Source organism: Acomys minous (assembly GCF_964271855.1).
Source record: "Acomys minous genome assembly, chromosome: 3".
Taxonomy (NCBI): Eukaryota; Metazoa; Chordata; class Mammalia; order Rodentia; family Muridae; genus Acomys; species Acomys minous.
In genome coordinates this window covers 54669643-54683696 of record NC_140485.1, presented here as the reverse complement: position 1 = coordinate 54683696, position 14054 = coordinate 54669643, and the positions used below count along the sequence as shown (strand labels likewise).

The 14054-nt window shown below is 45.6% G+C and overlaps 2 protein-coding genes across 10 annotated transcripts in view; one reads left to right on the top strand and one right to left on the bottom strand.

Annotated features, from left to right (window-relative positions):
* ATG13 (autophagy related 13) overlaps positions 1–1783 on the bottom strand; it is a 37051-nt gene extending 35268 nt beyond the window's left edge. For 4 of the 8 annotated variants that reach the window (XM_084776692.1, XM_084776696.1, XM_084776697.1 and 1 more), the window contains exons 1-2: positions 1262–1779; positions 770–885 (exon numbers count right to left, since the gene is read on the bottom strand). The gene's annotated coding sequence lies outside the window, so the exon portion shown is untranslated. Of the gene's footprint in view, positions 1–769; positions 886–1261 lie in introns of all 8 variants that reach the window. The other 4 variants (XM_084776698.1, XM_084776693.1, XM_084776695.1 and 1 more) reach the window with 4 other exon arrangements.
* Positions 1784–1888: 105 nt separating this feature from the next.
* Positions 1889–13495, top strand: HARBI1 (harbinger transposase derived 1). 2 transcript variants are annotated; one of them, XM_084776714.1, is made up of 3 exons: positions 1889–2024; positions 3572–4374; positions 12666–13495. In XM_084776714.1, exons 2-3 carry the CDS (start codon positions 3705–3707, stop codon positions 13043–13045), a joined length of 1050 nt encoding a protein of 349 aa, XP_084632840.1. In that variant the 5' UTR covers positions 1889–2024; positions 3572–3704; the 3' UTR covers positions 13046–13495. The 2 variants fall into 2 exon arrangements, with proteins under 2 accessions (XP_084632840.1, XP_084632839.1); XM_084776713.1 differs by having other exon boundaries at positions 1930–2247.
* Positions 13496–14054: the final 559 nt, after the last annotated feature.

Below are 14054 nucleotides of genomic sequence, written 5' to 3'. Positions count from 1 at the left end.
CACAGAGAAACCCTGTCTCAAAAAAAAAAACAAAACAAAAAATCAAAATGCATAGCCTGGCAAGCTGGTATATGCATTTAATCCCAGCATTCGGGAGGCAGAGGCAGGTGGATCACTGTGAGTTCAAGTCCAGCCTGGTCTACAGAGCGAGTCCAGGACCGCCAAGGCTACACAGAGAAACCCTGTCTCAAAAAAACCAAAAAAAGGGGCTGGAGAGATGGCTCAGTGGTTAAGAATACAGTTTGCTCTTCCAAAGGATCCAGGCTCAATTCCCAGCATCCACATGGCTGCTCACAACTGTCTGTACCTCCAAGATCTGACACTCTCACACCAACACACATAAATGAAAATTAAATATTTTTTAAAAAAACAAAAAAAATTATATATGCAGAGGTATTATTGATTGTAAATATACCTCTAGTAGAGTGAACACAGTGCTAGCCTAAATCTCAAGTAAGAACACATACTATATGTGTAGGTATAAATACATACATGTATACTCATAAATAAACATTTACATACTTAATTAAGAGGATTTCAAGAGCTACATGGTGGCATATGCTCGATAATCTCAGCACTTACGATGCTAGGGAAAGTGGATCAGTAATTCAAGGTCAACCTAGCCATGTCCATTGGGGGACGATGGAGGAGGCAAAAAGAAATGTTATCTTGAGGTGGCATAGAGCAGATTAACCGGGAAATAAGTGACTGGGAAATTTAAGACTGAAATGTGTTAGTGATGAGCCGAAGAAGATGCTTAGCCACTTACCCAGAGATTTATTTAATGAGAACGGGTCGCAGGTTTCCACAGGTCGTTCCACTGCCAGTAAGAAGATAGTCGTGAACCTTGGGTCCCTTTTTTCACTAGTCAACAGTCACCCTCACCTACACGCGGAGTACATATTTGGCACTCAAAAAATTCTTTTTGATTTAATGAGAACCTACCTTATTCATCTTGGGACCCAACCCAGTAGTAACGGCCCTAAAAATATCTTCAAGCCTTTTTTTTTTTTTAACTTGAACCGAAGAGCTAAGAAAGTAGCGAGGACATTTCGGGGGACATCTGTAAGGGTTAGAATCTCTCAAGAGCCCACAGCCCACACCAACCCAACTTTGCGTGGAAAATGCAATGAAGGGGTTAGAGATCTGAGCCTCGGCTGATGGGCTTGGGCGTCCCCAAGAAGGTGGCCTAGGGGACGCAGCGCCTCCCACTCGGGGGCGCTGAAAGATCCGGGGGTTTTTTACCCTCCAAAGTGAATACCTGCGAAGCTACGGCACAGAGAGTGGCTCCGGGCTCTCATTCCGGAGGCCGGGGCCCGAGGCCGGCCAACCGCGCCTCCCGGCTTGAGTGTTCCGCGCTCCCGGGCGGTAGTGACAGCACAGGTCGCAGAGAGATACCTCACGTTCACAAGGCTCCTGGCTCCCAAAACTGAGCAAGTTGTCTGACTGGTGTCGACCGGTTTTCCTCAGAGCTTCCCCTTCACGCGTCAAGCGATCTCTCCCGCCCTAAGCCAGCAAGCATTCGCTGCCCGGCACCGCCATCATTAGTGTTTGTTTTCATCCGCTTCGGTGCAGGCGGTGGGGAGATAGAACGCTATGGGGGAAATGCAGCCGACTAACTTCAGCTGCACTTTCGCTACACCACAGACGCCCTATTTAGTATTTCTGTACCTTAGCGTCTTCGTAAAAGTTGGATTCTTTCCAAAAAAATAAATCATTTGCCTCTTAAGAGAAATGAAAAGTATATGGGAAGGAATTCTGGGAGTGGGAGACTTCGGACTTCGTGTGGAAAGTTCGGCAGCGAAACTCTGGCCTCGGCGTGACGCGGCGTGCCCCACCTCCGGCGCTGACGCGGAAGGGGAGGTGCCGCTGTTGCGTGCCGTGGCGGTCTGTGTGCGGCAGCGGGTTCCGGAGGAGGGCCTTCTTAGGCTGGGAGGGTGGAGTGTGGTCCGGGTAACTCGGTAGCTTCGGAGAGGTGGCGATCAGTCTTGGCTGACTCTGGCTAGGCGAGCACTCAGACTATGGTATCTTGCTTTTTTTGAGACAAGATTTTTTTTTTAAATCTTGTTGTATAATTCACGTTAGCCTAGAACGTACTGTAGTTCAAGCTGGCCTGGGACACGCGGCGATGCTACTGCCCCAGGGTCCAGAATGCTTACGTTAGAGGCTGGACCAGCTTTAGGAGGCTCCTGTAGTTCCCGCTTTCCTCGAACTCATGATCCTTTTGTCCAAGTACTGGAATTAACAGTAAGACACCATTCTTGGTTTGGGTAACTTTATTTACACACCTCTGTTGTTTTGTTGTGCTTTTGGTTTTGGTTTTGGAGACAGGGTCTGGCTGTCCTGGAACTGTCTTTGCAGACCAAGCTGGCGTCCAACTCACAGAGATTTCCCCACCCACCGCCTCTGCTTCCCGAGTGCTGGGATCAAAGGCGCCCGCCACCACGCCCAGCTTTATTTACACAACTGTTTTTGTTTGTTTTTCAAGACAATTTCTCTGTGTAACAGCTCAGGCTGTCCTGGGACGCTCTCTCTGTAGTCCAGGCTGGCCTCGAACTCATGGAGATCTTTCTGCTTCTGCCTCCCAAGTGCAGGCATGTGCCACCACCGCCCAGCCTTTTACACAACTTTTAAAGCAGTAAACTTCTTTAAAATTTACATTTTGCATTGGAGAAGGAGCGTGCTGTGGCAAGGATGTGGAGGTCAGATGTTTCTTTCCTTTCACCACGTGGGTCTCAGGAATCCAACTTATTTCGATAGGCTTCGCAGCCAAACCCAGTGCCCTCGGAGCCATCTCTTTGTCCCTTAGGAATGTTTTTTAGGGTAGATTGTAAACTTGGCCCTGCATTCCAAACCTGATTCTCTCAGCCTCTTCCTCCTTTCCTTCTGGCTAGTATTCCTTCTATTCTAGCCTAAAGCCTCTTGAGATAAAGGAGAAAAGCCTGTTAGAGCAGACAGTGTCCCAGGCAGGGTCATGGACTGACTGACTTACCTTTCCTCCTTTCTTTTCTTCTTCCTTTTTCTCCTAGCTCCCTGTTGGACTGGTTTGTGCACTCCCACATCTGTCTTGTGCATACATTGTGGCTTTGAAAAACAAACCTCTTTGAGTAATCCTTAAGGTGTTTATGACTTAAGCTGTTTCGTGGCTGCCATAGACCTCTCTTACCTTGTGAATAGTTACACCTCCATTAATCTTTCGTTCTCAGTTGAAATGCCAGGCATTAAATGAGCCACTGGGATCAGACACCCATTGTCTGCAAATTGGATGAGTTTGTCATATATGGCGGTCAGTCAGTGGAGAAAAATCCAGAGTTAAGAAGTGTATTGCTGTGGGGCGGCGGTGGTGGTGGCGGCGGTGGCGCACGCTCAGCTCGGGAGGCAAAGGCAGGTGGATCTCTGTGAGTTCGAGGCCAGCCTGGTCTACAGAGCAAGTCCAGGACAGCCAAGATAACACAGAGAAACCCTGTCTTGGAAAACAAAACAAAAAGTGAATTGCTGAAAAGGTGTTCCGCGTTTTGATTCATTTGGTATGGTTTTGGTAGGCCTCTAATTATCTTTTTCTTTTAATTAGCATTTACAGAAAGAAGATTATAAATGTCAAAGCCGTTTAACCAATGTTTAGCTGTTGAGTTCTGACACTAATTGTGCCAACCTCTTCACTGGAAAAAATTCAGAAAAAGCAGAAGAATCCACCCACATCGGCAATGGCTATCCCAATAACAGTACTTGACTGTGATCTCTTGCTCTACGGCCGAGGCCACCGGACCTTGGACCGCTTTAAACTGGATGATGTGACAGATGAGTACTTGATGTCCATGTATGGATTTCCCCGACAGTTCATTTACTACTTAGTGGAGCTCTTAGGGCCAAGTCTTTCTCGACCTACCCAGCGATCTAGGGCTATCAGCCCAGAGACACAGATCCTGGCAGCCTTAGGCTTCTACACCTCAGGCTCCTTCCAGACTCGGATGGGAGATGCAATTGGGATTAGTCAAGCCTCTATGAGCCGCTGTGTGGCCAATGTCACTGAAGCTCTAGTGGAAAGGGCCTCACAGTTTATTCACTTCCCAGCTGAGGAAGCTGCCATACAGTCTCTAAAGGATGAATTCTACGGATTGGCAGGGATGCCAGGGGTGATAGGGGTGGTTGACTGCATCCACGTAGCAATCAAGGCCCCAAATGCTGAAGACCTCTCGTATGTGAACCGTAAGGGCCTGCATTCTTTAAACTGTCTGGTGGTATGTGACATCAGAGGAGCACTAATGGCTGTGGAGACAAACTGGCCAGGTAGCCTCCAGGACTGTGCTGTGTTACAGCAGTCTTCTCTAAGCAGTCAGTTTGAAACTCGGATGCCCAAAGATAGCTGGCTCCTTGGTAAGTTTGTAAGTATAAGTCTTCAGTTTATACCCAAAGGAAAGTTACGTGGTAGAGGGGGTCAAGTCCCAGATTCTATAGTCTTACTCTTCGTTCTTTCACTTATTCTGTGAAATCTCTGATCCTTATTTTTTTTCCTCTCTCATTATTACTTTTTAGAGACTTTTGAGACAGGTGACGTGTAATGTAGCCCTGGCTATCCTGGAAGTTTTAGTATAGACCAGGCTGGCCTTGAACTCAAGAGATTCACTTGCCTTTGCCTCCCCAGTGCTGAGCCATCAGTTTTTTATTTTTATTTATTTATTTTTTTAATTTTTATTGGTTTTGGAGACAGTGTTTCTCTGTTTAGCCTTGGCTGTCCTGGACTCGCTTTGTAGACCAGGCTGGCCTCGAACTCACAGAGATCCACCTGCTTCTGCCTCCCAAGTACTGGGATTACAGGCGTGCACCATCACACCTGGCCTGTTTATGTTTTAATGAGTGCTGTATCTGCCCACGAGAAGGGGGCATCAGATCACATTATAGATGCCTTTGAGCCACCATGTGGTTGGTGGGTATTGAACTCAGGACCTTTGGAAGACCAATCAGTGTGCCCTTAACCTCTGAGCTATCTCTCCAGCCCCCAAATAATTTTTATTGCTAGTCCTGTAGTAATATTTTTATTACTAAACCCAAGGCTTGGGAATGCCAGGCAAGGATTCTATCACTGAACCTTCAACCTTTGCACCTTGAATTTTTTTTTTTTTTTAACCAGTATTTAAGGGATGGAGAGGTAGCTTGGAGGTAAAGAACATGCGGGGCTAGGTTTGATTGTGAACATGTACAGGGAGGCTCATAACAGTTCATAACTCCAGTTCCAAGGAATCTAATGCTTTCTTCTGAGCTCCACAGTATAAGGCATGCACATGGTACACAGATATAAGTGCAGGCATAACACCTGTACACACATAGCATAAATCTAAAAAAATTTTAAACATATATAAGTTGAGGATTGTTGTTGGGGTTTTGTTTGTTTGTTTGTTTGTTTTTTGAGACAAGGTTGCTCTGTGTAGCCTTGGTTGTCCTGGACTCCCTTTGTAGACCAGGCTGGCCTCGAACTCACAGCGATCCTCCTGCCTCTGCCTCCCCAGTGCTGGGGTTAAAGGCGTGCTCCACCACGCCCGGCTTGTTTTTTTGTTTTTCGAGACAGTTTCTCTCTGTAACAGCTCTGGCTGTCCTGGACTCTCTTTGTAAACCAAGCTGGCCTGAAACTTACAGAGATCCACCTGCCTCTACCCCCCCCACCCCCCCACCCCCCGAGTGCTGGGATTACAGGCTTGTGCCACCATGCCACACGGGTGTTGTTTGATATGCTTGTAATCCCAGGACTTCAGAGACTGAGGTGACAGGCTCAAATTCCAGGCTAGCCTGAACTATATAAAGTGTTCCAAGCCAACCTGGGAGTATAGGGACACCTGGGTCAGAAATACAATACTAGGGCTATAGCTCAGTTGGTGGAGTAGGAGGAGCTGGGTTCAGTCCTCAGCCCTGCATAACTGTGTGGTTAAGAGGAACAAAAGATCAGAAATTCATGTTGACCCTCAGCTACATAGGGAGTTTAAAGCCAGCCTGTGATGCCTGCCTCTATCTCAAACACTAAACAAGGGAGCGGGTGCCATGGCTCACGCCTTTAATCTCAGCACTCAGGGAGGCAGACGTAGGTAGATCACTGTAAGTTCAAGGCCAGGCTGGTCTACAAAATGAGTCCATGACAGCCAAAGCTACACGGAGAAACCCTGTCTCAAAAAAAAAAAAAAAAAATCAGCCAAAATACAGAGCTTGTTAACTGTGGTACATCCAGTAGGTGAAATAATTGTTATTGTTTGTAAAATGGTGACTATAAAACCAGTGGTAACACAGGCCTTCAATCTCTGTACTTGAGAGGCAGAGGCAGGCAGATCTCAGAGTTCAAGGACAACCTGGTCTACCAAGTGAGTTCTAGGACAGCCAGGACTACACAGAGAAACCCTGTCTTGAAAACCAAAAAAGGGGCTGGAGAGATGTCTCAGTGATTAAGAGCACTCCAAAGGTCCTGAGTTCAATTCCCAGCAACCACACGGTGGCTCACAACCATCTATAAAGTAATCTGATGCCCTCTTCTAGTATGCAGGTGTACATGCAGATAGATACATGAAAAGAAAAAAGAGCCAGGCAGTGGTGGCGCAGGCCTTTAATCCCAGCACTCGGGAGGCAGAGACCGGCGGATCTCTGTGAGTTCGAGGCCAGCCTGGTCTACAAAGTGAGTCCAGGACAGCTAAGGCTACACAGAGAAACCCTGTCTCAAAAAAACAAAAGAAAAGAAAAGCAAAAAGAAAACCAAAAACTGGGTGGTGGTGGTGTATGCCTTTAATCCCAACACTTGGGAGGCAGAGGTAGGTGGATCTCTGTGAGTTTGAGGCCAGCCTGGTTTAAAGAGCAAGTTCCAGGACAGCCAGAGCTGTTACACAGAGAAACCCTGTCTCTAAAAAACCAAAAAAGAAAAAAAAGAAGAAGAAGAAAGAGAAAACTAGTGGTATGTCTGAGTGATATACCACTTTTAATCCAGCAGGCAAATCTCTTGAGTTGGAGGCCAGCCTACAGAATGAGTTCCAGGACAGCCAGGGCTGCACAGGGAAACCCTGTACAAACAAACAAATAAACCAAAAACCCCAACCAAACAAAAGACCTTGCTTCTCCAGTCTGCTTATGTTGGCTTAGTGTCATTTAAACGCTATCTCAGTGACCTGAGCTAGAAAAGAATGTGTTCATGGTTAAGCAGTGTAAACCAAAATGATTGTTCAGCTGTGAAGAATGCTATTAGTAACAATGAAACTCTTTTATTTTTTTTTGAGACAGGATTTGTCTGTGTGGCCTTGTCTATCCTGGATTCACTTTGTAGACCAGGCTGACCTTGTCTCTGCTTCCCAGAATGCTGGGATTGCAGGCGTGCGCCACCATGCCCAGCTCTAGCCAGTGCTCTTAACTGCTGAGCTCCCTTCCAGACCTTAGTTAGGGTTCCTATTGTAATAATGGTTAGGCCATGCAGCATATCTGTATAAGGAAGTTTATTTGGGGAAGAAGAAAGGAGTTAAGGGGCTGATGATCGGCCGTGTAGACAGGTAGACAGACAGGGACAGAGGGAGAGCAGAGAGGTAGAGGCTGAGAGAAAGCATGGTGGGTGGGTCCTTTTTATCCAGCACACACCTGGCACACATGGAGGTGGTGGCACATAGTCACAAGACATAGCTAGGACCCTAAATGCAGGCTAGTGGGATCACCTGTGAACTAACACCTATTGCTCTGAAGAGACATGAAGACCATAGCTACTCTTATAAAAGAAGACATTTAATTGGGACTGGCCCACAGTTTCAGAGGTTTTTTCCGTTATCGTCATTGTGAGAACATGGTGTTAGGTAGGCAGACATAGTGCTGGAGAAGGAACTGAGAGTTCTACATCTTTCTGTTTTGGTTTGGTTTTTGAGACAGGGTTTCTCTGTGTAGCCTTAGCTGTCTTGGACTCACTTTGTAGACCAGGCTGGCCTTGAGGTCACAGAGATCCACCTGCCTCTGCCTCCCAGGTGCTGGGATTACACGTGTGCGCCATTGCGCCCAACCATGAGTTCTACATCTTGATCTGCAGGCAGAAGAAGGAAAATGAGACAATGGCTTGAGTTTATAAGATCTCAAAGCCAGCCGGGTGTCGTGGCTCACGCCTGTAATCCCAGCACTCGAGGCGGGGGACGGGGGCAGAGGCAGGCGGGTCATTGTGAGTTCGAGGCCAGCCTGGTCTACAAAGCGACTCCAGGACAGCCAAGGCTACATAGAGAAACCCTGTCTTGAAAATCCAAAAACAAAAAATAAAAAAATAAAAAAATCTCAAAGGCAACTAGGCATGCCTTTAATACCAGCACTGGGAGGCAGAGGCAAGCGGATCTCCATGAGTTCAAGGCCAGCCTGGTCTACAAAGTGAGTCTAGGACAGCCAAGCCTACACAGAGAAACCCTGTCTCAAAAAACAAAAACTGGAAAAAAAAATAGCAAGTGATTGATAGATATTATCAAAATAGTCTAAAATGGCCATGCTCTCAGTTTTGAGTGAGTGAGTTTATTAAGTGTATGACAAAGAGAAGTAAAATAATAAGTAACAAGTGATAGATATCAAATCAGGGCTTACAGACATCCAGTAGAAAGTGCCTGGGGAAGTCGAGGCAGTTAGCTGGAGTTCCTAATTAAGTTCTCTCTCTGCAGGAGCTTCCCATGCTCAGTTTCCTCCAGCTTGTCTTCCTTGCTGTAGGCGCTTTTATATCGTGGGGTAAATAAAGATAAGAACTGTTGACATGGTTCGCCCTCCAGCTGTTCCAAGAACATGATAGTTTTACTCTTGGGCTGTTCTGCTGTCCTCTTCTCATCACAGACACTGAGATGAATGTGCTTGGGTCTGAGCTTGGGGGAGGACGCATTTATTCTAGAGCCAGTGAGCTCAAGCAGCCCATGACAGTTTGCCAAGACAGTGTACATTACACTAGGTCACATGAGCGCCTGTCTCAAGAAAAGAAAGAAAAGAAGGGAAGGAGGAAGAGGAGGAGAAAAAGAAAAGTTTATGAAGGATTAAGATGCCAAGGCAAACCAGGCTGTGATGGCACATGCCTTTATTCCCAGTACTTGGGAAGCAGAGGCAGGTAGATCTCTGTGAGTTCGAGGCCAGCCTGATCTACAAAGCAAGTCCAGGACAGCCAGGGCTGTTACACAGAGAAACCCTGTCTCAAACAGAACAAAACAAAAGATGCTGAGGCAAGCTGGGTGATGAGGCAGAGGCAGGGGATCATTGTGAGTTGGCGACCAGCCTGGTCTACAAAATGAGTCCAGTCAGCCAGGGCTACACAGAGAAACCCTGTCTGGAAAAACAAACAAACAAAAAAAGATACTGAGGCAGGATTTTGAATTTCAAGACAATTTGAGCTTGGCACGGTGGCAGAGGCTGGTTCATCTGTGTGAGTTTGAGGCCAGCCAGATCTACAATTTGAGTCCAATATACACTTGGAAAATGTATGTTGTAATCCCAGCACTCAGGAGGCAGAGACTGTGAGTTTGAGGCCAGCTTGGTGTACAAAGTGAGTCCAGGACAGTCAGGACTACAAGAGAAACCCTGTCTTGAAAAAAGAGAGAGACACACACACAGACACAGACACACACACACACACACACACACACACACACACACACACACAGACAGACAGAAGGTAGCCTACTGCTCCATTGATGGGTTTACAGCATCAGACTTTCCTCAGCTGTACATACCACTTTCTATGCAACATCTACTGATACGTATTTTCTCTTGACAAGATTTCAATTTGTTTTCCAGTCTGACCTCAAACTGACTTCCAAGATGGCCTTCAGCTCATAATCCAGCAGCCTCAGCCTCTTGAGTGCTAGCTAGTATTACAAGGAAATTCAAGGAAACAGGAGACCCTGCTTTTTAAAAAAAAAAAGTCAAATAATATAAAATTTTTTTAAAAAAGAAGAAACTGAGAGGCACAGAATATTTAAGTTCCTTTTTTCTTTTCTTTCCTTTTTTTAAAAATAGACGTCTCACTGTTTTCCAGGCTGGCTTCAAGAGCCTGGTTGTCTTGGCTCGGTTTGGGATTGCAGGGATACACCAGCACACTCCAGTGTAAGGTCCCTTTAACCCATCCCTCCCAGCCCTCGTTCTCAGCTGACCCCATAGGTGTGCTTCCTAAACTCTTAGGCCCTAAGCACACCACACAGCCAGCTTGAGTTCCTTTCTTCAGCTCTTAGGCTAGTGCCTTTAAGCAGCTTTGGGTAAGATCTCCCAGAATGTCTTAAGGGTGACTGAGTGATTGCATAAGCATTCACAATCCCTTCCCCATCTAATCCTAATCCCCTCCTAAGTATCTGTTTCCCGGTGATGTTTGAATTATAACCAGCTAGTGACTGGAGCTTGCTGTACTTATTTTTACTGGTGTGTGTGTGTGTGTGTGTGTGTGTGTGTGTGTGTGTGTGTGTGAGATGTGTAAGTGTTGGGCGCATATGTTCCATAGCATGTGTGTGAAGGTCAGAGAACTTGGCAGGATTAGTTCTCTCTTTCCACCTTTGTGTAAATTGCAGGGATTGGATTTAGGTTGTCAGGCTCATGTGCCAGTGCTTTACCCATTGAGCCATCTTGCCCATCTCCTGGGTTTTGTTTTTGTTTTTGTTTTTTTGAGAAAGGCTCTTGCTCTGAGCCTAAGTGTTAATCACCTACTGCATTCAGGCCTTGTGTTCAGGCTGTCACAAGTGTTGTTTTCACTATTGTCTATAATATCCTTTTATTTTATTTATTGATTTATTATTGGTTTTTTTTTTTTATTTTGTTGTTGTTGGTTGGTTGGTTGGTTGGTTTTTCGAGACAGGGTTTCTCTGTGTAGCCCTGGCTGTCCTGGATTCACTTTGTAGACCAGGCTAGCCTCAAACTCACAGTGATCCGCCTGCCTCTGCCTCCCAAGTGCTGGGATTAAAGGTGTGCGCCACCATGCCCAGCCTTAAAATATTTTTATATTTATGTGAAGGTTAGAGGGCAGTTTGCAGGAGTTAGTTCTCCCTTCCGCACGTGGGGCCCGGCCATCAAACATGTGTTTGTATCAAGTACCTTTGTACTGCACCACCTAGGAGCCAGGAGGCAGCATTCTTTCTCCCTTCCTTCCTCCACCCTTTCCCTTTTGCCCTCACTGTCCCTGGGCTACATCATAGCCTGCTCTACATGATTTATTTATTTATTTATTTATTTATTTATTTATTTATTTATTTATTTGAGACAGGATTCCTCTTTGTAGCCTTGGCTGTCCATTTGTAGATCGTAGATCGGGTTGGCCTCAAACTCACAGAGATCTGCCTACCTCTGCTTCCCAGAGTGTTGGGATTAAAGGTATGCGCCACCTTGTCCACCACCTCTATGTCCATTGTTTGTTTGGCTGGGATTAAAGGTGTGTGCCACCACGCCTGGCTTTAAATTTTCTTTGTTATGCTTACAGTGTTCTTCCTGAAGGCCAGAAGAGGACATTAGATCACATTATAGATGGTTGTGAGCCACCATGTGGCCTGGCATGAGACTGTCTAAAAAAGAAAACCAGCTAAATATAAACTTTAAATTTTTATGAGACATCTCAGTTATTTACAGCTAATCCAGTTTTAGAAACATAAACTCCTAGCCGGGCGGTGGTGGTGCACGCCTTTAATCCCAGCACTCAGGAAGCAGAGGCAGGTGGATCGTGTGAGTTCAAGGCCAGCCTGGTCTACAAAGTGAGTCCAGGACAGGCAAGGCTACACAGGGAAACCCTGTCTTGGGGGAAAAAAAAAGAAGTCATACCACTATGTGAGCTGCTTTGCTTTTGTTTGTCAGAGAAGTAAACATTATAGAAACATTGTCCTGTTGGACTGGGACTTTACTCCCCACTTGTGTCTCTTTTTCTTAGGACTTCCCAGGATCCTTTGATAAGGAAGTCACTTAAAGGAAATGCCTCTGTTATTACTTGAATCCATTTCTGATTTCTTCTCATTATTACTGTTTGTATCATCATATCCATGGTCCTCCAGCTCCTCTGTTGTAAAAGCATTATTATGTGATTGCAGTATCCAAGCATGCAGTACCCTGAGTACTGACGGCAACTGCTGACTCAGGTTCTATGCTTTTCAGCACTGGCAGGATAAATCATTGTGAGAAGGTATGAAATCCCTAGTTCATGCTTTCAGACACGACAGTTAATAATAAAATTAGAAATTTTCCTCATGAGTGTTTTTACATCTTCTGTTAGAATTCTCTTTTTCTCTTGAAGGCTTACTGTTTATAGATTGTGTAAAATTGATATCTTGTTTGATTTTGGGGTGAGGTTAAGTTGGTTTGTTTGAGACAGGATCTCACCATTAGACCAAGCTGGCTTCAAATTCAGAGTCTGTGTGACTTTGTCTCCTGAGTGCTGGGATTAAAGATATATGCCACCACATCTGATCTTTTGTTTTGTTTTGGTTTTATTTAGTTTTTTCTTTTCTTTCTTTCTTTCTTTTTTCTTTTCTCTTTTTTTTTTTTGAGACAGGGTTTCTCTGTTATCCTTAGCTGTCCTGGACTCGATTTGTAGACCAGGCTGGCCTCAAACTCACAGCAATCTGCCTGACTCTGCCTCCCGAGTGCTGGGATTAAAGGCGACCACCACCATGCCCAGCAAATTTTAGTTCTTGTCTGTAATCCATTCACAGTCATGTTCTCTTTGGCTTTTCATGCAGGTGACAGTTCCTTCTTTCTCCACACCTGGCTTATGACTCCACTTCCCGTTCCTGAAACTGCAGCGGAGGATCGCTATAATAGGGCCCATTCTGCAGCTCACAGTGTGATGGAGAAGACTTTGCAGACCCTTTGCTGCAGGTTCCGATGCCTGGATGGATCGAAGGGCGCACTGCAGTACTCCCCGGAGAAATCCAGCCACATCATCTTAGCTTGTTGTGTCCTTCACAACATTTCCCTGGAACATGGGATGGATGTCTGGTCCTCTCCAGTGACTGGACCCATTGATCAACCCTCTGAGGGCGAGTATGAGCAAATGGAGTCTCTGGACTTAGAGGCTGACCGAATCCGGCAGGAGCTGATGCTCACGCATTTTAGTTAGTGTGGAACTCAGAAGAAGGAGGGAGAGAAGGAACTATAACAACTTTCCCCCTTACCAACCTGTCACAAAGTCCTGTCGTCCAGCGTGATTGAATGTGCATACTTGTCATAAATTTAATATTTAACGCTTTAGAAGGGGGTGGTGCATGCCAGCCCATGCAGATGTGTCAACTAGACCAAAGCCAAGACAGCACCACTCCTTTGAAAGTTCATTGGTTGCAATAGCAAAGGAGAAAACAGCACATAAACAAAGCATTTTGTGGGGCTGGAGAGATGGCTCAGAGGTTAAGGGCACTGACGGCTCTTCCAGAGGTCATGAGTTCAATTCCCAGCAACCACATGATGGCCCACAGCCATCTAAAATGTGATCTGGTGCCCTCTTCTGGCCTGCAGGTGTATGTGCAGGCAGAACACTGTGTACATAATAATAAATAAATCTTAAAAAAAAAAAAACAAAGCATTTTGTTCTTGTTGCAATCATCTGGAGATCTCAAAGTGTTTGTCCTGATTTATTTATTTATTCATTTATTGCTAGTTTGTTTGAGACAGTTTTTCTATATAGCACAGACTGTCCTGGCACTCACTCTGTAGCCCAGGTTGGCCTGGAGCTTATAGCAGCCCTCCTGCTCCAGCCCCCTGAGGACAGGGTTAAGTCATCATGCCTAGTGTCCTTATTCTTTGTTTTTGTCCTGTGCTATCTGTGTAGGCAAATAGAAAGAACAAATTTAGTTGAGAAATTGTCTTCTAATATAAGTGAGTACTTGCCTAGCATGTGTGAGGTCTTCATCTTTAGAACTGAAAGAAAGAATAAATAATAAAAAGACTGGGCAGCAGTGGCGCATCCTTTTAATCCCAGCACTTACGAGGGAGAGGCAGGGGGATCTCTGTGAGTTTGAGGCCAGCTTGGTCTACAAAGTAAGTTCCAGGACAGTCAGGACTGTTACACAGAGAAACCTTGTTTCGTGGGAAAAATATAGAGAAATGAACTACCAATGTGCATTTGGGGGATT